This window comes from Cavia porcellus, unplaced genomic scaffold, assembly GCF_034190915.1.
Source record: "Cavia porcellus strain 051 isolate PalLab524CR breed Dunkin Hartley unplaced genomic scaffold, mCavPor4.1 scaffold_1, whole genome shotgun sequence".
Taxonomy (NCBI): Eukaryota; Metazoa; Chordata; class Mammalia; order Rodentia; family Caviidae; genus Cavia; species Cavia porcellus.
Genome location: NW_026947484.1, coordinates 142,019,861 through 142,041,403, shown reverse-complemented (window position 1 = coordinate 142,041,403; position 21,543 = coordinate 142,019,861). Strand labels below are relative to the sequence as shown.

The window sequence follows — 21,543 nt, the reverse complement described above, 5'->3', positions numbered from 1 at the left end:
CTTTCTTTCTCCTTCTCCTTCCTTTTCCCTATCCCTTCTTCCTTCTTCTCCTTCCTCCTCCTCCTTCTCTTCTTCTTTTTTGTTTTTTTGAGACAGGGTCTCGCTATGCAGTTTAGGCTGGCCTTGAGCTCACTTTGTAGCCCAGGCTGGTCTCAAACTCACAATGATCCTCCTGCCTCAGCCTCCTGAGTGCTGCGATTTCAGGCGTGCGCCACTATGCCCGGTTTTCTTTTCCTTTTCTAATTCCAGGTTTCCTTAAGACATTGACCCAAATCCCCTTTCCCTCGGGTTTTGTCCCCATGTGGCAGCGGGTCTTTCCTGCTCAGTTCCTTGCTTAGCGATACACTCTCCTCGTATTTGCAAACTGTTCTCTTTAAATCCTCTTGTGCTTGGGTTTTTGGCGAAAGGCTGGAGGTGGGGAGAAGAGGCCGAGGTAACTGGCTGAATGTCTGGGTTATAATAAAGAATCGTCATCCCCGGGTAAAGCAGCTGTGAAGCCCGACGCCCTCGGAGCTGCCAGCCTGGTCCGCCCCGCATCCCGCAGCGCAGTTAGGGGGCGTGGCCGGGGCGAGCTCGGAGGCGGAGTCACCTCCGGAGCGGCAGAGGCGGGGCCAGCGAGACGTTACTGCTGTTGCTTCCCGGGTTCCTTCTCGGTTGGAGGAGGTCGGGGCGGGTAGGTGCAGAGTTGGGGTGGGCTCAGATCCGGATAGCCGGACTTGAGGCCGAGCCCGCGTCGCAGCTGGATTGCGGGGTTTTCGCCTCTGCAGGGGGCGCTCGACCGGTTCCCGGGTTCCCGCCTCTGACTGAGCGGGGCGGGAGCGGGAGCGGGGGCGGGCCCGGGGCGGGGCCGTCTGGCTTTTGACAGCTGTTTCTCGCACCGCCGCAGCTGAGTTCGGTGGGTTTAGGAACTTGTAGCCTGGCTCTCTCCGCACGTCCCCGTGCCCCCCCTGGCCCCGGCCCCGGCCCCGGCCCCGGCCATGAAGCGCTTCTTCTCCTGCTCCAGTTCACAAGTGGCGGTAGGTGCCAAAAATGTGGGAGAATGGGGCTGGGGGTGCAAGCCCTATGTTGACAGAGCCGTAAGTCCCCATCTAGGCACCAGCGCCTCATCTCTTCACCGGTCTTTTTAGAGCTTCCGCTCCCGCAGTGCAGCTGCCAGCCCTGCTAACTTAACTTGGCGGCGTCATCCGTACCCTGTCCCCCAGCTTGATTTGCCTGCCTTCCTAACATCTACCCTCTCTGAGATCTTTGCTTTCGGCCCTGCACTCCTTACTTCTGGTGTTTCCGGCAGCCCTGTGCCCTTCCCAAGTCCTTTTCTCCATTACTGTATCTTCCCAAACCGAACCACCTACAAGCATCTGCCTGCCCACCTCTTGGCTCCATTCTACCCCTCCCCCAAATTCCTGCCCCAAGCTACATTTCTCAACCCTGTCCTGTGCTCTAATCTAGCCCTCCCGTGGCCCCATCCTTACTGTTTCCTGTCATCCTAACAGTAATCTCAGTTCTGTGCCCCCTCAACTTTATACATAGCTCCCTCTGCCCTTGTCTCCATCTCAGCCCGCGCCACTACCACTCCTCAGCGGCACCATTGAACTTCAAGCATCGCTCCAAGCCTCTTTCCACTCAGTGCCCCCTCAGCCGCATCCTTGTGTTCTCTTCAATCTCTGCCCCACTTTGACCACCCAATCCCACTTTGCTTCCTTTTGCTGGGCCTCCTTGCGTCTGCTTACTGTGGGTTAATCTTGCAGTCTAGCCAGCCTGACAAGCACTGCCAGAGGACGCGTGGTTGCCTGCCAAGGGATCGGGTGAGTTGCCTGCGGAATCCGCCCTGCCAGTTCACTGCAGTGTCTGGTCATCATATGGTCTTGGACCAGTCAGGACATTGTGCCTGTTTCTCTCCAGTGTTTTCTTTTACCCTAACCCTTGACCAGTTGTTTAGGACATGTATTCTGTTTCCTTTGATTGGGTTTTAGAAAAGTGATGGTGAAATGAGAGAAGGATGGAGTGGACTTACCATGAGAGTTCCCTGCAGAAGTATTACTTTTTTCCCCAGAAGAAAACATAAAGAAAAAAGAAAACATAAGAAAAATCACAGAAGTTACAGAAGGTGGTGGTGCAGGGAGGGTATAGAGTGTCTCCTTGTCTAAAAATTTCTTACTGAAAGACACCCTATCTGGGGATGGAATTTTCTATGGAGATGTGGATTATGGATCATTTAGAAATGAATTAACCAGATGTATGTAGTAATATTGTTTAAGTAACTCAGCTTAGTGATGTCATTTATAATTGAATATGAGCATTTTCAGTTCACCCTGCATGGGCAGGCCACAGAAACCTGGAAGAAAGCTATGAAGCAAGCGTAGGAACTCTGTTGAGGCCTGTCCCTGTCCCATTTATATTTCTTCTAGTTTCTCCACACACTGATCCACTACTTGAAACACATTTACTAAGAAACAAAGGCTAGCCAGACCCTCTCTTAATCAGAATGATTTTTTATTCATATGAACTCTTGCCCTAGACACTGAAAACCCTCAGCATTACCCTTCCTTTCTGGTTTGTGGAGTCTGCCACCTTCTTTAGGAATGGGGAACTACTTCATTCTTCTTGATTCTCTCATCGTTGGGCAGTGCCTCATTTTGAAGGTGTTTGAATGAACACTATAGTGGCTGGATCCTAGGATTTGCCATCAACCCCATCTTTCTTGATTTTCTCTCCTAGGGTTTGGTCATCACGAATGTCTACCCATTCTAAACTCTTCTTGGTATAACAAGATCTTAGTACAATGGGATTAAAAGAAAAATTGAGTAGACTTAGAATTATCTAGTAGAAAGAAAACTTTTTTCTGAATTAGACTAGGGTTGCAGAAAGTTTAGAAATAAGTCAGTTTTAGCTGTAAGTTGTTGCCTCCTGAAATTTGCCTATTCTTGGCATGATAGTTTTCCCCACTACTTTGGAGAGCTACCACATTGAATCCATTTTTCAGGGAAATGATATGACAGTCTTCTGGCCCTTCCCAGTCATTCTGGGAGATGGCCTCTCTCTGTCCCCATTCACACCCTTAAGGCTGGGGCCAGACTGCAGCATCCTCAGATTAAGGTAAGGACTGAAAGACCAGTGATCATTTCACAACCAGTCTCTATTATTCATTATATAGGGTTATCAGCAAGCATATAATATAACCCAACTTCTACAATTTTTTTTTTTGGTACTGGGAATTGAACCCAGGGCCTTGTGCTTGCCAGGCAGTTGCTATATCACTGAGCTACATCCCCAGCTCCAATTTTATTTTTAGTCAAGTAGAACATAGATACTTTTCAGAATGTTTTACATGTGAGCTTATTAGACGTAGGTCAGAAGTAGAAACAGATCAGAAAAATAGCTTGAGACCCTCAGTACTGGATCAATACAGAGAGATATGTGGAGGGACTGCATTTGAAATGTTCAGAGTCAGGTTCTGGATCTTCCAGGGTAGGCTTTCTACTCCCACTTGGCTCTTCTGCAGCATTCACCATGCTCTTTCACTACTTGTTGGTTGCTTGTAGATATGTAACAGAGATAGAAGAGGGTAGAATTACTTCTACAAAGGCCCCCTAATCTCAGCCCTAGACATAACAAAACTTTATCCCTTATTATTTGAGTTTTCTGATTAATTTGGTGATTACTCCCATGGAGTTGTGATGGTAATCCAATACTTGCTTTCCAAGGTGCTAAAGTGGTCAATAGGCTGGATTTTGAAATTTTTTACTTTTTATTAATTAGAGAATGGACCCAGACCTATATAGGTAGGCAGATGCTCTGCCACTGAGTTACATCCCAAGCCCTTTTTATTTACCTATTTTAAAAAATTGTCTTTTGAGACGAGGTCTTGCTATGCAGTTTGAGCTGGTCTTGAACTCACTTTGTAGCCCGTGCTAATCTCAAACTCCCAACAATCCTCCTACCTCAGCCTCTCAAGTGCTGAGATGAGTATGTGCCACCATGCCTATTTATTTTTTACCGGTACAGGGGATTGAACTCATGACTGCCTGCTTGCAAGGCAGGTGCTTATGCCTCTGAGCTAAGTCCCCAGCCCATTTTTTTTTTTTCTTTAAAATGAAAGAGATCTCACTAGATTATCCAGGCTGGCCTCTGCCTTTTGGTCTTGCTGCTTGCAAAGTATGTGTGTGCCTCTGTGGATCTTGGGATTTGAAAATATCCCCCTTGTTCTTTTTCCTGCAGTTGTTCAGAGGTTTTATCATCAAGAAATTCATTATCCTAAACTCTTCTTCAGATAGATTATAGGAAGTAAATTAGGTGATTTTAAACTACCTACCATTAAGAAAAAGTATCCACATTGCCAAGAAGCACCTTTACTATCTAAATAGCCTGTTACTCATTCACCGATACGAGCAGGATCTTTTCCTTCCACTCATAGCTGGGGAATTTTGAGCCCAAGAATATCCAAAGTGTGCCCAGAAAAGACTGAAAGGATGGAGGTTGGAACCAAGATTTGTTATGTAGCCACTGTGTTACTGGGTACAGAGCTAAACCTTTTATATATTGTTGTATCTTTAGGAAACAGGTTCAGAGAAGGTTTTTATATGCTTAGTATTCATAAAGGCAGAAAGTGTTAGAATAAAGATTTTGTTGTTATTGTACAATTTTTGAAGTACTTGAAGACTGAACCCAGGGCCTCCCATTGAGCTGTATCTCCACCTCTTTTTCATTTTTTGAGTCAGGATCTCACTAAATTACCCAGATTGGACTCCAGCTTGCAATTCTCTTTCCTCAGCCTCCTAGAGTGCTGAGATTACAGGCATGCATCAACATACCCAGCTAGAATCAAGGTTTTAAAAGAGAACTTTAGGCATGGGTCAACTGATAGCACTGCTGTGTGGTGCAAGCAGAGTTCCAGCTTGTTCTTTTCCAATGGGAGACTTGGTTCCTAAGGGACAGTGGAAAGTGTGTTCTTAGGTGTCAGAGTCTATCAGTATGTAGAGGAGTCTTTTGGTTATTTTGTCCTTTGAGAATTATCCTGTTTGGAGACTTCTCCACGCAGGCAGTACATCTGAGGGTGGGTGGCTTTGGCCTAGAGGTGGTCTGAGACTGATTATCTGGAAATAAGGAAACATTTTTCCATAGCTTTGTAGTTGTGTGGTCTGGTGTGAGAATTAGGACTGGACATCAGATGGTCTGGATCCTAATCCCAATATTACCACTCTTATGTGATCTGGATGGTTATGTAACTTCAGTGTGCTTCCATTTCTTCTTCCATCAAAAGGATAGTATCAGCCCTAACTATTTTCCAGGGATATTGAGAGTCTAATAGAAACAGTACTCGAAAGACCATGAGGAATTACAAGTGTTGTACAGGAGTTTAACCTCAGCATCTCTCTACTCTAGATAATTTTACGTTTGGTACATTTAAATCTTTCCTGTTATCAATAATCTGTCCTGGCTCTATAAACACATTTGAACATGAATTATTGGGCTTCCACAAACCTCATTTTCCTTCACCTCCTCCTGTAGACTCTTTCTTGTTGAGATTATACCTCATAAAACACAATGTGCCGTCACCAACTTTTCATTATTTCCTGTATTGTTATAAGGATGCCATACATTTCTACGATTTTACAGTTTACAAAGAGATCTTATAGACATTTATTTATTTAATAATCATAACATGATGAGATAGTTATTCTTACTCACACTTTAGAGATGAGGAAACAAGTTAGATGTGTTCCATGGATTGCTCTAGGTCACACAACTGAGATTACTAACCCGGGTCTCAAACTTAGTCCAGCTGAGAAAATAAGATGAGATCCTAAAGATATTTGTACTCATCCATTTTTCTTTTCCCCTCCCTGACCACCGGGTTTTCTGTACCTTCAATCCTGGGTGTTTTTATTTTTGGTTTTCAAATCTTGGGTGTTTTCCCATGGCACTGTCTTTCATGCCCTGTAATACTTCAATTATTGTAATTGCTTCTTCCCCTGAAAGACTCCAGCTAAAACGATGGAACAATGTATGCCCAGGTATAGCTATTGTCCGGAACACCTGCTCTCTGCCAGGGAACCTGGAAGGGAGGAGAGGAAGAAGGAGAGGAGTCCTCTTCTGCTTCTTCCTCTTCCCACCTCTTCAAACATAGGCAGGGGTCTATCTGTTTTTTGGTGCTTGTTTCCATGGAGGAGGGAAAGAGACTAGCTAAAGGGCATAGATAAACATGAGACAGGAAAAAAGAAACTGGGATTCGCATCCCAGTTTTAGAGCTGAAAGCCAATAGATAGAGGCAATATGGTTGGGTATTTGGACTTCTACCTGTAACTTGAATCTAGGTGCCCTGAGTTACTAAGGACAAAAAATAGAGCAACAAGGGAGGAGGTAGTTAATGAGAGCCCAGTCAGGAATGCTTAGGTTGGTTCAGTTTGCTTCAGAACAAAAGGAAAAGAAGTTGTTGCTATGGTTGTTCTGAGTTTGGAGCTCTAACAAAAACAAGCATAATAATGATAAAATACACCAGAAACACTGTACCTTCAACACTCCTAAATTTTAATTCAGTGTCAGGCACTTTTAGGTCCAAGGCTGGTAGTAACCAATAATAGTTGATGGTGAGATGTGTGGGTTTTTTGTTTTGTTTTTGAGGCAGGTTCTTACTATGTAGCCCAGGCTAGCCTCAGACTTGTGGTGATCCTCCTACTCAGCCTCCCAAATGCTGGTGTGTGCCACCATGCCTGGTTGACGGTGGCATGTGAACTGGTTAATGTTAGCCGGCTTACTCAAGGATCAAATGATCAGGGGTTAGTGCCCTGTGAAATAAGCACATCTTTTTCTCCTTGCTTGGTATCTAATTACCTCCTCCTTTGCTTTCTTCACACCATCTGTATCCTCTCTGTTCGCCATAACCTGTGGCTCTGGACCAGGTGGAGAGATGGAACCGTCATGATCAAAAGCTGCTGGAGGCAGTGCAGCGGGGGGACGTGGGACGTGTGGCTGCCCTGGCCTCTAGGAAATCTGCCCGACCCACCAAGCTAGACTCACATGGCCAGTCCCCGTAAGTCCTCCTAACCCCATCCCTGGTATGTGTTCCTTTTGAAAGCTCTAAACTCCATTATGATGTAGGACTAGGAAATGCCTGTAACTTCAGAGTCCTTTTTGTTGGGATTTTTTAAAAAATCAGAGTCCCCCCTAAGTCTCTAACTTGTAAAGGGGAGGCTTAAACTCATGATTTAAGTGCCTCAGCCTCCCCGAGTACTTGATTAGGAGTATGCACAACACTCAGCTCCTTTTGGGTGTCTTTTTTTTTGGTACCAGGGATTGAAATCATGACTTCACAACTGCCAGGCAGGCACATAAGCCACTGAGCTAAATCCCCCCTGGCTCCTTTTGGGAGTCTTAAGTAGGGAGCATATTGATAAATTTTTGCCACATATCGAGTACACCACAAAGTAAGGGAAGAATATATTACTGAGCGCTTTCCACTTTACAACTCACACCAATGTTTCTTTTTCTTTTCTTTTTTTTTGGTCTTTTTGAAACAGGGTCTCATTGTGCAGTTCAGGCTGGCCTCGAACTCACTTTGTAGCCCAGGCGGACCTTGAACTTTCAGTGATCCTCTTGCCTTAGCCTCCTGAGTGCTGGCATTAGAGGCATGTGTCACCATGTCCAGCTTGATTTTTTGAAAATGTATTTTACTTAGTGCCTATTAATTTTATAATGTATTGCATTTCGATATGGTGTTTCTCATTCATGCATATTGATATATTTTGATCATCACACTGATGAGAAGAAAGTACAGCTCATTAAACAAACAGCAGACAAATATGATAGTTTCTTCATTGCACAAGTAGGAGGGTGTGTATGCTTGGGAAATTAAGAATGAAGTGGTAGCCCTGGGAGTTGCAGGGCTAGAGGGAGTGATTAAAACAACAATAAAAAAAATATTGTCCCTTGTTGCCGCTCAAATCAGCTTTCAAATGCATAGCCATCTGCTCTGTTCTGGCTAATTCTTGGTGTGACACTTCCCAGTTGCACCTAGGGTTCTGTGCTCAGAGACAGGTAATTAGTATCCCCTCGACACCCTTGCAATACTGTTTCAATCCCTTGAAACCTGCAGCTCTTCTTTCTAGCGTCCTCTGACTATCTCTCTAGGCCACATGGCTATCTCTTTCTCAGGAAGTCAGGCTAGGGAATTTTCCTCTCTGCTTTAAGAACTGGCTTTGGAGAAGGAAGCATAATAAGCAAAGAGGGCTTATTAAGATTCTCCTTCCATTCATCTCCTGGTCTGTTTATCTTTCTGCCTCTTAACTTTAATCCTGGCAGGTTTCATCTAGCAGCCTCGAAAGGCCTGACAGAGTGTCTGAGTATACTTCTTGCAAATGGGGCTGACATCAACAGCATGAATGAGGATGGTGAGTTACACTGAGTGCTTGACCTAGCCAGCTTGTTGTCCCTTTGCAGCAGCAGGGTGGATGGTGCTGGCTCTGGCTGGAGGTTACAAGTATGGACACTTGGTTTTCTCCTCAGTAAGTCCTGGCCAGGTGTCCCTCGATGGGCTTTCTTCCCTGCAAGCTGGCTATACCTTATCCCCATTCTCAGCTTTACCATTGGTACTAGGTGCTGGGGGAACAGGAATTTCCGGCCCTGTGTGACTGAGAGCTTCTTTCTTTAATCTCCCTCTGATTATCTGTGCGTCTCTTGCCTTCCCTCCCTGTGAGTCACCTGTGTGCATGGGGCCACCCACCCTTCCTCTCTCCCTCTTTCTCTTTCCAGGAAGCACTGCCCTGCATTTGGCCACCATCTCTTGTCAGCCACAGTGTGTCAAGGTCCTGCTGCAGGTAAGAGCAGCCCTTTGATACCACTCCTGCAAAGGGCAGAAATAGGCTCAGCCTCTCCTAACTTTGAATTATAGTCATAAGCAATAGTTAGCCAAATGTACCGTTTTTGCTCCCAGTAAGAAAGTTGGTTATCATTTATCCACTAATTCACATTTATTTAACAGACATCATGTTTAATACTGCCCTCAAAGGTAGTCACAAAGTAGAATTGCCAAGGACAATTGGTTTCTGCCATTGGCAGAGACTGCTACAATGATGGGCAGTAAGAGGAGAGCAGAGCTGCTTAAATTAAACCAAAGTAGGGGCCGGGGATTTAGCTCAGTGGCATAAGCACCTACCTTGCAAGCAGGCGGTTGTGAGTTCGATCCCTGGTACTGATTAAAAAAAAAAAAATTAAACCAAAGCCCTACCATCTGTTCTTGAGGAGTTGTAGTCAAGTATCATAAAGAGAAATATACACGTAAAATGATGTGGACAAATTATAAATAAAACTCTAAAATTACAAAAGGCACAGTTACCTCAATAAGCCATTGACATGTGGCTGTCTTTCATTCTTCCCGACTCTTTCCAGATCTCACAATCATTATCATCAAATACCAGCCATGGATTCCAAGATTATTTTCCTTAACATGTTTATTTTCTGTCATCTGATTTTTCTTCAGAACAGAATTCTGTCATCCATAAGGGATGGGCTGGGTTTGCTGAATAGCTGGCCTCTCCCACAATCACTGTTCTCCCATTCTTCCCCATATTACCATGGAAGTTGGTAGCCCAACTAGGAGTGTGAGATAAGTTGTTGGTGCCAAGCTTCATGCTGCCTCCCTTTGTGACTATTTGCAGCACGGTGCTAATGAAGATGCTGTGGATAGAGAAAACCGCACTCCACTGCACTGGGCAGGTGTGTGCCAGGGACTGGTGAGAACAGAGCTGCAGGGACTCAAGGGTGGGAGTGGGGAGGGGTGGAAAGGGCATCCAGGGGCGTCTGCTGAGACGGTCAGAGAGGGTGCTGGTCTGAGTGAGTGTCTTTTATACTTCCCCTAACCCAACCATTTCTTAACCCTGTCCAGCTTCTTCTGGCTGTGCCTCAAGTGTGCTCCTGCTGTGTGACCATGAAGCCTTCTTGGATGTGCTAGATAATGTGAGCATCAGATGGTCAGATGGGCAGTGCCCTATAGGGGGAGGTTAACTGCTCTCTTGAGTTTGACTGGCTAAATTCCTTGATCTGAGGTTATGCAGTACTAGTCTGCCATTTTTTCTCTTTCCATTCTTCTTCAGAGAGAAGTTAAGCTTTATCTTTTTGAAGAGTTTCTAATCTCCTAAAAGGAATTATTTAGCTCTAAGAAATAGGCTTTTTTTTGAGGGGTGTAGAGAGAGGGGAGTTGGTAGGGTTGTGCCAAGTTCCTGGTTCTACTTGGATCCTCATCAATCCCTTCCCACAATCTGTGCAGGATGGACGTACACCCCTGATGATTGCATCGCTGGGTGGTCATGCAGCTATCTGCTCACAGCTCCTGCAGAGAGGTGCCAGGGTTAATGTCTTGGACAAGGATAACAAGTGAGCCCTCCCCATCTTCCCACCTTGATTTCTAGACCCTGGCCAACGTATGAATAGTGCTAGTGAGAGACACATGTGTACATCTGTGTGTGTGTTGAAGGAGAGAGCAAGCTGATTTCTGTGTTCGTGGAAACCTCCTTCCTTCCCAGTGATGTCTTAGAAGGCTTCTGCCCTCTGCAGGGTCATCTTCCTAGCACAGATGGCCCCAGAAGTGGAATGGATACCTCTGGAGGCATTGGCTTAATTTACTGGCTTTCAAACTGTCTTCTAAACAATAAGATTCTTTTTCCTAATAAAAATGTACATAGAACCTTGATGCTTTATACAGCAGATAAAAAATGGGGCCCTATTAATTGTTTCTCTGCTTTCTGATGCTGCAACTCCAAGGAATGAGATTTGAAAAGTTTTGGTTTGGTCCACTGCTTTGTCATTGTCCTCATTCCACTGAGTAAAAGATTTTGCCTCCTGAGAGGAATTTCTGCATCCAGAATTCCCGGATTCTGTGAGGAAAGCCTATACTCAGGTTTGTCTCCGTCTACAGATCAGCTCTGATTCTCGCCTGTGAGAAAGGCAGTGCAGAGGTGGCTGAACTACTCCTGAGCCATGGAGCAGACGCAGGGGCAGTGGACAGAGAGGGTCATGATGCTCTGCATTATGCTCTGCGTACACGAGACAAAGCACTGTGGAGATTGCTGCGGCAGGCCCTGAACCGGCGGCAGCGAGGAGGTAAAAGCTCTTTTGTAATTTCTCGATTCTCCTCAATAACCAAAGAATTAAAAAAAGGCTTTTTTAGACCTACTCAGGACACTGGGGCAGAAGGTTACAGACTAGTAGGTAATTTGTCTCAAAATAAAAAAGAATTAAATGTAGTGAGGTGATGCATGCCTGTCATCTCAGTACTCTGGGAAGCCAAGACAGGAGAATCCTTTTTTCTTTTTCTTTTTTGAGATAAGGTCTCATTATACAGTTCGGACTGGCCTTGGGCTCACTTCGTAACCCAGGCTGGTCTTGAACTTGCAATGATCAGCCTGCCTCAGTCTCCCAAGTGCTGGGATTACAGGCAGGTGCCACCACGCCCGGCTATGAGAATCCCAAACTTTAGCTCAGCGTGGGCAACTTAGCGACTTAGTTAGATTCAATCTTAAAATTAACAAATGGGAAAGATAAAACAAAGAACTGAGGCTGTAGCTGAGTGTGAAGGCCCTAAGTTAGTGCCCAGTACCCAAAAAAAAAAAAAAAAAAAAATCACATAATGTAAAATAAAATGGGCTGGAGAAGGGCATATGTGAAGCTCTGATTAAAAATCTCCTATGATGCCAAAACAAACAAAAACTAGTGTTCCATTTTTCCCATGAAGTATTCCATGGGATAAATGATTGTCACCTTAACTGAATTTATTTATTCCTACTACTATGAGATGACCTCAACTTCCCAAAAGCATGGTCACAAAATTCCAAAATGCAACCTTGTCTCTCACTGAGGGTCACTCTGGCCAGTGTTCCTGTCAGCATTTATGAGTTGTAATTGTATATCATCCAAGTGATTTGTTGGCCAATCTCTCTTCCTTACTAGACCATAAACCCCTCAGATGACAGGCCATTTCTGTTTTATTCACCAAGGAAGTCCTAGTGCATAAAACAGTGACTGATAAATGCATACTGAACAAAATGAAAGAGTAACCGATCTCTGGGATAGGATACCAGTGTTGCTGTATAGCCAGGAGTTTATTGAACAAGTGTGGCTTCTGGCATCAAGAAGCTGTATGGTCAGGCTGGGGATTTAGCTTAGTGGCATAAGCACCTGCCTTGCAAGTAGGCGGTCATGAGTTCCATCCTGGTACCGATAAAAAAAAAAGAGGCTGTGTGGTCAAGTCATCACACTGTAGGGCTACACCTCTCAGAGAAGGTCTGGAGACAGTGCATGAGCTAGAAGTACATGGGACTGACCTGCCTTCTTTTTCATTTGCCCATGTCTTTTCTTACAGGTCAGAGGCTGGTTCAACACCCAGATCTTGCATCCCAGGTAAGAATCTAAGTGTCTCCTTTTTTGCTTCTGAGTCACCTTAGGCTAATTCATTGGAACTATTGCCTCCTAGTTCTTGGGGCATCAAAGTATTTTATAAGAAGGAAGGCTGGGGGCGGGAAAAAAAAAAAAAGAAGGAAGGCTCTCTGAAGCTAGCTGAGTAGTGTGGCTTTACTCTACTGTTCTGTTTATATCACCACAGGCCTCTCCATCTGAGCCCCATGTGAGTTCTCTCCCTAAGAGCCCATGGAGAGCAGAGCCCGAGGAGGAGCAGGAGGAAGACGAGGATGAAGACCCATGCTCAGAAGAGTGGAGGTGCAAGTATGAAGAAGAGCAGAAGAAAGTCTCTCAGTTGAAACAGGAGCTAGTTCAAAAGACAGAAGAATGCAAAGCACAGGCTGTGGCCTACGTGGGCCTAGAAAACCAGATTCGAGAGCAAGTACAGGAGCTAGGGCTCCTTCTATCCCAAGACCCTAGAGCTCCCGAAGGCCAGGGCTGTAGACTCCGGCCTGTGGGAGATGGCATGGAGCAAGGCTGTCCTCTGGAACTGCTAGCTGAGCATATACAAGAGCTGAAGAAGCAGCAGCAGTCAGCAGCCATAGTCAACGAAAAGGCCAAGAAGGTCGAGGAGTCAGCCCCAGGAGAGATACAGCATGGAGTTGATGGAACGTCCCAACCACAAGAACAGGGGCTACTCCAGAGCCCAGGGTCTGAGGCTACCAGAAAGGCTACAGAACAGCAGCTGACAAGTGGAGGACAGACCCTTCTCTCCAGTCATACTAGTCAGAAAGAGAGACTTCGAGCCTCAGGAGTTGAACCAGTAGGCACAGCAGCCATGAATCAGCTCCTGCTACAACTAAGGGAGGAACTAGCTGCAGTGTGGCGAGAAAAGGATGCTGCTCGAGGGGCTTTGTCAAGATCAGTCCTAGAGGGAGCCCTGGGGACTCCCCGGGCTGAAGCTGCCGCAGCTGCCTGGGAGAAAATGGAAGCCCGGTTGGAGCAGGTGCTGGTGAGGCTGGATCGTGCAAAGGCAGGACTTCAGGCAAAACCTGAGGTCCCCGACCAGGAGTCCAAGGCAGGAGTCCCAAAGACAGCCCTGGGGTGCATCAAAGAGCATGATGAGGAGAAGAGGGCCCCTGGGACCCGAGGAGAACCTCTAGGGGCCCCTGGAGAACAGCTCCCAGGAGGAGGTTTGGCAAAAGGACAGCTAGAGGAGGTGTCAGCATTGAGACTGAGCAACAATAACTTGCTGGAGGAACTAGGGGAGCTGGGTCGAGAGCGGCAGCGATTGCAAGGGGAGCTGCAGTCTCTGAGCCAGCGGCTGCAAAGAGAGTTCGTGCCCAAGCCTGAGGCACAGGTCCAGGTACAGCAGTTGCAGAAGAGTGTGGGGCAGCTGACTGATGAACTGGCTATGGAGAAGGAGGCCACTGAGAAGTTGCGCAAGCGCCTGGCTTCCCAGAGCAGTGGCCTCCAGGAGCTGTGGCATTGCCTTCCCCCAGATGTGGTGGGAAAAGCCAGTGCCAGGAACACAGCTGCAGAGCCCCTGGAGGAGCTGCACACTTGTATCAGCATGCTGGTGGACAGGCACCGTGAGGCCCAGCAGGTGCTGGCCCAGCTGGAACAAGAAAACCAGAGTCTGCGGGCATCCCTTTCCCTTGGTGGGGAGCCAGGTACCTTTGCAAAGTTCCCAGCCTCCCCGCAAGTTGCAGCCCTGGAGCAAGACTTGGGAAGATTAGAGGAAGAGCTTCGGGCTGTTCAGGCCACAATGAGTGGAAAGAGCCAGGAGATCACCAAGCTGAAGCAGCTGCTCTATCAAGCCACAGAGGAGGTGGCTGAGCTGAGGGCCCGGGAGGCCGCCAGCCTACGACAGCATGAGAAAACTCGAGGTTCACTGGTGGCCCAGGCACAGGCGTGGGGCCAGGAGCTAAAGGATGTGCTGGAAAAGTACAATACAGCCTGCCGGGAAATGGGTCGACTTCGGGAGGCTGCAGCTGAGGAGCGGCGCCGTAGTGAGGACCTAGCCACCCTAGCTGCCAAGCAGGAGCGCCAGGCCAGTGAGCTCCGCGGACGCTCTGAGCAGTTTGAAAAAACAGCTGAGCTGCTGAAAGGGAAGACAGAGCATCTCATAGAAGCTTGTCGGGACAAGGAGGTCAAGGTGAGAGGCTAGGGCAGCCACGGATGTGTTGCTAAACATTGTTTTTTTGTTTAGCAGTTTGCTAACCCAAATCTCTCAACGTTTAGTTGGTTGAATTTATGCTGCAAATAGAGTATTAATCATTTGCAAGAGCTACACTGTGCTCTGTGGGAGCTGAGAGTCGTGGGATTGAGACTGGAGGTAAGGTAAGATAAGAAGAGAAGAGGGCTTGGGCACTAAAATTTAGGACTCAGAGTTCAGAAACAAGGTGCTCAGGGCAACCCCAGTAGCACCATGGCCATGGTTTATTAACCATGAGGTGAGTCAGGGTCTTACTCTGTAGCCCAAGGTGGCCTCAAACTCTCAATGATCCTCTTGCCCTTTTTTTTGAGCGCAGGATCACAGGTGTGTGCTACCACAACCAGCAACATTTTAATTTAGTGTATTAGCCTGAGAAGAGGCCCTAACAGCATAACGGGTTGTTGTGGTTTTACTGAAGTTTGGAGGTGACTCAAGATGTGATGGGTTGGGCTGGGAGAATCACTGCAAGTTTGAGACCAGCATGGGATACAAAGTGAGCTCAAGGCCAATCTGAACTGCATAGCGAGACCCTGTCTCAAAAAAGGAAAAAAAAAAAAAAAAAAAAAAGATCTGATGGGTTAAATAGACCTTTGGGGATTTAGCTCAGCAGCATAAGCACCTTCCTTGCAAGTGTGCGGTCATGAGTTCGATCCCTGGTACCGATAAAAACGAAAAAGACAATAAATAAATAAATAAATAAATAAATAAATAAATCGATCCAGCTATCACCTTTCCCCTCCTGCTTCAGGGTCAGTTTCATGAAAGATTTCCATTAGCAAGGAAGATACCAAAGCAAAGGGAAAAACTTGGAAAATTGTCCTTATATATTGGAGTTAATTAATGTTTGTTTTAAAAGTGAGTTGAGTCTATAAATTTCTAATCTTACAAATTCTAAACAATTTATAAATCAATTTAGTAGCTCTAGAACTACCTGTGAAGTGAATTCGGACAAATGTGAATTAATGATAAAATTTAACCAATTAAATATATAAAGAACATGTTTTACCTAGTATAGGGTACACACAAACAGAAGGAATGTTATTCAAAATAGGAATTAGGTAGAGTGGGGTTAAAGAAAGGAAGAATTTTGTGTTCTGCTGAAGGAGAAGATAAAAGTAGACAAATGGCAAAAGACAATATAGCATAGTAGTTAAGGATGTGGGATTGTCTGGATAGAATTCCAGTTTTAAAATTTATGCTGAGAGCTGGGTGTAGTGGCTCATGCCTATGATCCTACCACTTAGGATGCTGAAGCAGGAGAATTCCTGCGAGTTCAAGGTCAATTTGGGCTACATAGTTCAAGGTGAGCCTGACTTACATAGCAAGACGTGTCTCAAAAAAAAAAAATAAATCAAATAAAATAAAACTTAGGCTAAGGGTGTAAATCAGCGGTAGAGTGTTTGCCTAGCATATGTAAGGCCCTGGGTATAATCCCTAGCACTATGAAAGACAAATCAAAACAAACAGTTGTCTCATGATCTTAAGAAAGTTATTTAACATATCCAAGGAAATTAATAATAAGGTAGTTATGAGAATCATGGTGAGATCTTAAATATACTTAGAACAAATATACTTGGTAAAAACTAGCTACTGAAGTCTGGTGTGAGCATATACGTATAATCACAGCACCCAGGAGGTTGAGGCAGGAGAATAACTACTTTGAGGCCAACTGGAGAAGTAAATGGCAACTAAGAAGTAGTGGGTGACGTGCATCCAGAACATCCTTGGCTATCTTCTCCTAAAATCTGATGAATAGGAGTTCTAAAATACCAGAGCTCTTCCTCAAAAAAGTAGCTATTTTATTCCTACTGGCACCATCCATATTATTGCTGGCTGTGAATAACTGCATTTGTGTCTCTGCCTTGTAAGAGACTAGGACTCATCTCTGTCCCCCTCAGTGGTCAACGGCCAGAAGTGGGTTAAGATTCAATACTGAGTTAAGGCCATAGACCAGTGATGGTGAATCTTTAAAGTGTTCGGTGATGACAAACAGCTAACTGTAGCACAATGCCATAGGTTCACTGCCACTGGCATAAACTACAAAATCAAAGAGGTCTTGACTCCAATCATAATTGCATCACTTATTATCATCACTTACTACCTGTATTATTCTGACAAATTACTAAATTGAGGCTCCTTATCTGCAAATGTAGATAATGATTCTTCCCTAGAGAAGCATTAAATTCTCAGAAGGCAGTGTTGAATATTAAATAGGGAAATGTATCTAAAAGTATCTAGTTTGTATTAGATACTCAATCAAAAGAAGCTGAACTTGACCCTGGCTGGTGTTTGGAGAGGGTGGATGACCTGGGCCCCATTGGTTCCCTTTTTTTCCTTTTGGCTTTAGATCAAGGAGTTGTTGAAGAAGTTGGAACAGCTTTCAGAGGAAGTTCTATCGGTTCGGGGAGAAAATACTCGCCTTGCCCTGCAGCTGCAGGTGTGTTTTGGTCTTCTGGGAAGTGGACACTGCTAGAGAAAAGGGTGGACAGTGGAAGTGATGGACATTTGGCAGACATTCTGGAAGGTATAGAGGCCAGGCCAGAGTGGCTGTGATAGGCCAAGGAAGCTGCTAGTACATCTGACCACTTCACTTTACTGCTCCTCACACCCGGATGAATGGGGAGAGGTTAGTTGTGTGACTTTCCATTGTTGCTCACTCCCAGGATTCCCAGAAAAACAAGGAAGAGATCATCACTACCTATAGGAATCATCTACTGAATGCTGCTCAGGTGAGCATGGTGGAGTTTGGGGATGGGCAAGACATCCAGCTGGGTAGGGGATGTTGTATTTGGAACCCCTTCTCTTTCCTGCACAAACTTGCCACTTCTCAGGGAGCTGGACCAGTTCTAAAATACCAGAGAAAGGACTTCTGAGAGGTCTCTGGGTCTCTTGAGCTAGATCAAGAGACGCTGTGTATGAATGTGAAACTGGGGAGTGTTTGCCCTCTTTTTTTTCTGTTTCCTGACCCACTGTAAAGTCTTTTCCTGTCCCCTACATCCTTTCTTGGGTTTCCTGCAGGGCACCTCAGTGTCCTAACCAGTGAAGAAAACGTGGGTAGCTTGTTCCTTTAAAACACAGAACTACTGTGGCTCTGGTGCTTTGTTTCACATTCATAATTGTAACCCTCACAGCAACCCTTGAAAAGTAGGCATTATTACCTTCCTGCAAGGATAGGGAAACAGCCGTGGAAAAGCTAGGTATTTTAAAACTAAAGTTGTAAATGAGGACTACAGTAAATAACAGCATTGTACCATAGAACATCTCTAGCACTGGTTAGTTCCATTTCCTATTCTTTATCTCCTGTTGTCTTTCTTGCCGTGTACAGGGCTACATGGAGCAGGATGTGTATAACATCCTACTTCGAATCCTCAGCATGCAGGAGGAGTGAGGCAGCCTTGCTGCGAATCCTGAGGTAACAAGAATTCTCTGCTGTGAGTTGTGGGCGATGAGGGATGGACCTTGGGGAAAGGACTTTTGAGAGAAGCAGCTTGTGAAGGGGACTGGAATCTCTTTTTTTTTACCCCCTCCAGGAGGCCTGTAGAACACAGAACGTTTGAGTTAAGGTCAATTGGGAATATACAACATGAGAATCAGTGGGCAGAGTCAGGAATCCATTAGTAGGTAGAGCGACACTGTGGAATGGAGACTGGGAAGAGGGCTTGAGTGACTCTCCTAAGTGTGAGGGTAGGGAGATGCTAGCCACGGAGAAGCGAGGACCTGGTGTGCAACCTGTAATCCCAGCACTTGGGGGCAGGCCATGGGAGAGTGTGAGGCAGGAGGATTGAAAGTGCAGGCCCCACCTGGTAATTAGCAGTTTAGTGAAAATTAAAAAAATATGAAAGGGCTGGGGACATAGCTCAGTGTGAATGCCCTGAGTTCAATCCCTTTCTCTCTCTCTCTTTCTCTCTCTGTCTGTCTCTCTCTGTCTCTCTCTGTCTCTCTCTCTCTCTCTGTCTCTCTCTCTCTCTCTCTCTCTCTCTCTCACACACACACACACACACACACACAGAGACACACACAGATGAGCGACAGTAGTTTAGAAGCACAGAGCTATTCCCTAGGGCAGGGCTCTATAAATTCCAGCATTTCTCACTCACTTTTTTTTCATTCTGAGAGCAGCTATCCTGATATCTTTTCCCCACCCTATGCACTTAGTTTTCTTCTCTAGTCCAGAAAGATGAGCGTCTCTTGTAGCATGTTGACATGGGCAGGTGCAGACAAAGCATGTAAGAAGCGTGTGCATTTCATTCTTGCATTTTTTTCTTGCAGGGAATAAAGACCATCCTTGGTTTACAGAGGCTCCATCAAGCTATGGTGGATGGGTGGGTGTGGCCACTAGGGAGTGTGGGTGGGGTTTGAATCTGACAAACAGACCAAAGATTTGAGAATTCGGAAATCAAGGTGGGTAAGACCAGAGGTGTGGATGGAAACCAGCTCTATGGAAAATAAAGCAGAAAGCAAGATGGTGCTGAGTGTAACTGTTTTATTTTTTTCCCTCTTTCAAAAGGGTAGGGTGGGGAAGGAATTTATTTACTCCACTGTACATAAAAAAAATTCTTTAAAAAAAACTGTAAACTGGGTGTGGTAGTTTACAACAATAATCCCAGCTCTCTGGGAGGATCCCAAATTTAAACCCAGCATTGGCAGTTAATTGATATAGTGAAAACTTGTCTCAAAATTTAATTATTTATTTTTTGGTGTTTTGAGATAGGCTCTCACTATGTAGTTCAGCCTGGCCTTGAACTCACTGTGTAGCCCAGGATGGCCTCAAACTCACAGCAATTGTCCTGCCTAAACCTCTCAAATTCTGGGATTACAGGCATGTGTCACCATGCCCAGCTCAAAATTTTAAAAAGTGAGAGGGAGGTAAAAAGGGGGTGGGGATGTATGTAGCTCAGTGTAAAAGCCCTGGGTTCAATCCCTAGTACACAAATAAATGTTAGACAGATTTTAGGTTTTCAGCAGAACTGAGTAAAAGGTATAAAGATTTCCTGTGCATTTCTGCTCTGACACATGCATAGCCTCTTTCATTACCCACATCCCTCACCAGAATGCTGGATTTGTTGTAACTGGTAAACCTACGGTGACACATCATTACTGACCAGAGTTCATAGGCTGCATTAGAGTTCACTCTTGGTGCATAGTCCATGGAGTTAGACAAAGGTGTGATGGTCTGTGTCTGCCATGTCGGTCCTATACCGAGTCATTTCGCTACCCTAAGGCTCCTCTATAGCTTGCCTTTTCAGCCCCTTTTCTGCTGCCTTCTCAACTGTCTCCAGATTTTTCCTTTCTCCAGAATACTATGTAGTTGGAATCACATAGTGTGTGACCTTTTCAGACTGCCTTCTTTAACTCATTAATATATATTTAAGTTTCTTGCCTGTCTTTTCATGACTTGAAAGCACATTTCTTTTGGTACTGAATAATATTTCAGTGTCTGGATGTACAGGAGTTTATTTGCCCAATCACCTACTGATGGACATCCTTGATTGACTCCAAGGTTTGGCAATTATTTCAATCCTTTTTTTTTTCCATTCCTTTTCTATCACAAATAGCAGCTTTCAATCTTTATAGTCTGGGATAAAACATATGTTTTGGGCTGGGGATTTAGCTCAGTGGGTAAGCACCTGCTTAGCAAGCATATGGTCACGAGTTCAATCCCTGGTACCAAAAAAAAAAAAAAAAAAAAAAAAAAACTACATATATTTTATATCCTGTGTGTATATACTTGAAATGATATAAAATAATCCTTACCCTTACTTTTCCTCCCCTATTCTCTCATATACAAAAATTGTTGCTCACAATCCATTCATTATTTGGTTAAGATCCACATTTGAAAAGCAGCCCCATTGTTAGTCAACTTTCCATTGCTAGGTCAAAAATACCTGACTCAATTTAAAGGAGGAGATGCTTATTTTTGGCTCCTGGTTTCAGAACTTGCAGTCCATGGTTGTCTAGCTCCAAAGTAGTAACACTGTGGACAAAGGGCATGGTGAAGACAAGTGGCTCAGCTAATAGCATCAAGGAAGTTGACAGCAGGGAAAGAGCCCTCCGAAGAAGGGGCCAGGGACTAAACAGTCCCGAATGTCACATCCCCAGGACACACCCAGACACGTCTAGAAGTGTGCTATACTAATGTAGGCATCTCTAAAGGCAATCAAGTTCAGATACACCTAGAGGTGTGCTTTACTAATGTAGGCATCTCTCAAGCCAAGTTGACAAGACTAACATCACAAGTCCTCTGTGAAAATGAGATTTGACTTCTTCCTCAAATCTCTTTTTTTCTAAAACTGCCCCCCACCCTGCTACTGGGGAGTGAGCCCCGGACTTTTTTCTGAACCATATCCCAAGCCTGTCTGTATATTTTTTTTTTAATTTTTTTTTTTTATCGGTACCAGGGCTGGAACTCATGACTGTACTCATGACTGTGCGTTTGCAAGGCAGGTGCGTATGCCGCTCAGCTAAATCCCCAGCCCCTACTTATATATTATTTTGAGACAGAGTCTCACCAAATCATGAAGTTGGTCAGCCTGGGCTCAAATGCAATTCCTGCCTCACTGCTGGGATTACAGGCATGCATCCTTATGCCTGTTTTTTTGGTTTTTTTTTTTAAAACAATTTCTACTTTCTCTGTACTTCCTGAATTTATGATGCACCCCACCCCACCTTTCCATAGCTTCCTTTTTTATCCTTAGGGAACAGAACATTCTGTCTCGTGCTATAACATCTTCCATGGGGCCCTGTCTCTGCCTTTTGGTTTCTAAAGTTCTGTGAATACATAAGCACTTCTCAATTCCTTTGTTCATTTCTGATCCCTAAAAAGAATCTTTAATGTGTTGGACAAGAATCTCAATGTCACATTAAGCTCTCCTCTTTTCAACAGGACTCTAAAAGTCCCAAATCCATCCATCAACTAGTGTATAAATTCACAAAAATTAAAC

General features: G+C 45.0%; 1 protein-coding gene across 3 annotated transcripts; it reads left to right on the top strand.

The window, feature by feature from the left end:
• The first annotated feature begins 596 nt into the window (after positions 1-596).
• On the top strand, positions 597-19,068 carry Ankrd35 (ankyrin repeat domain 35). Of its 3 annotated transcripts, XM_013143129.3 has the most exons (16): positions 597-673; positions 887-1,016; positions 1,746-1,802; positions 6,897-7,027; positions 8,296-8,384; positions 8,746-8,810; positions 9,651-9,708; positions 9,878-9,948; positions 10,259-10,365; positions 10,907-11,091; positions 12,350-12,387; positions 12,590-14,542; positions 16,950-17,039; positions 17,266-17,331; positions 17,928-18,014; positions 18,872-19,068. In XM_013143129.3, exons 2-15 carry the CDS (start codon positions 978-980, stop codon positions 17,988-17,990), a joined length of 3,012 nt encoding a protein of 1,003 aa, XP_012998583.2. In that variant the 5' UTR covers positions 597-673; positions 887-977; the 3' UTR covers positions 17,991-18,014; positions 18,872-19,068. The 3 variants fall into 3 exon arrangements, with proteins under 3 accessions (XP_012998583.2, XP_063112913.1, XP_012998584.2); XM_063256843.1 differs by lacking the exon at positions 1,746-1,802; XM_013143130.3 differs by lacking the exon at positions 597-673 and having other exon boundaries at positions 715-1,016; positions 17,928-18,033.
• Positions 19,069-21,543: the final 2,475 nt, after the last annotated feature.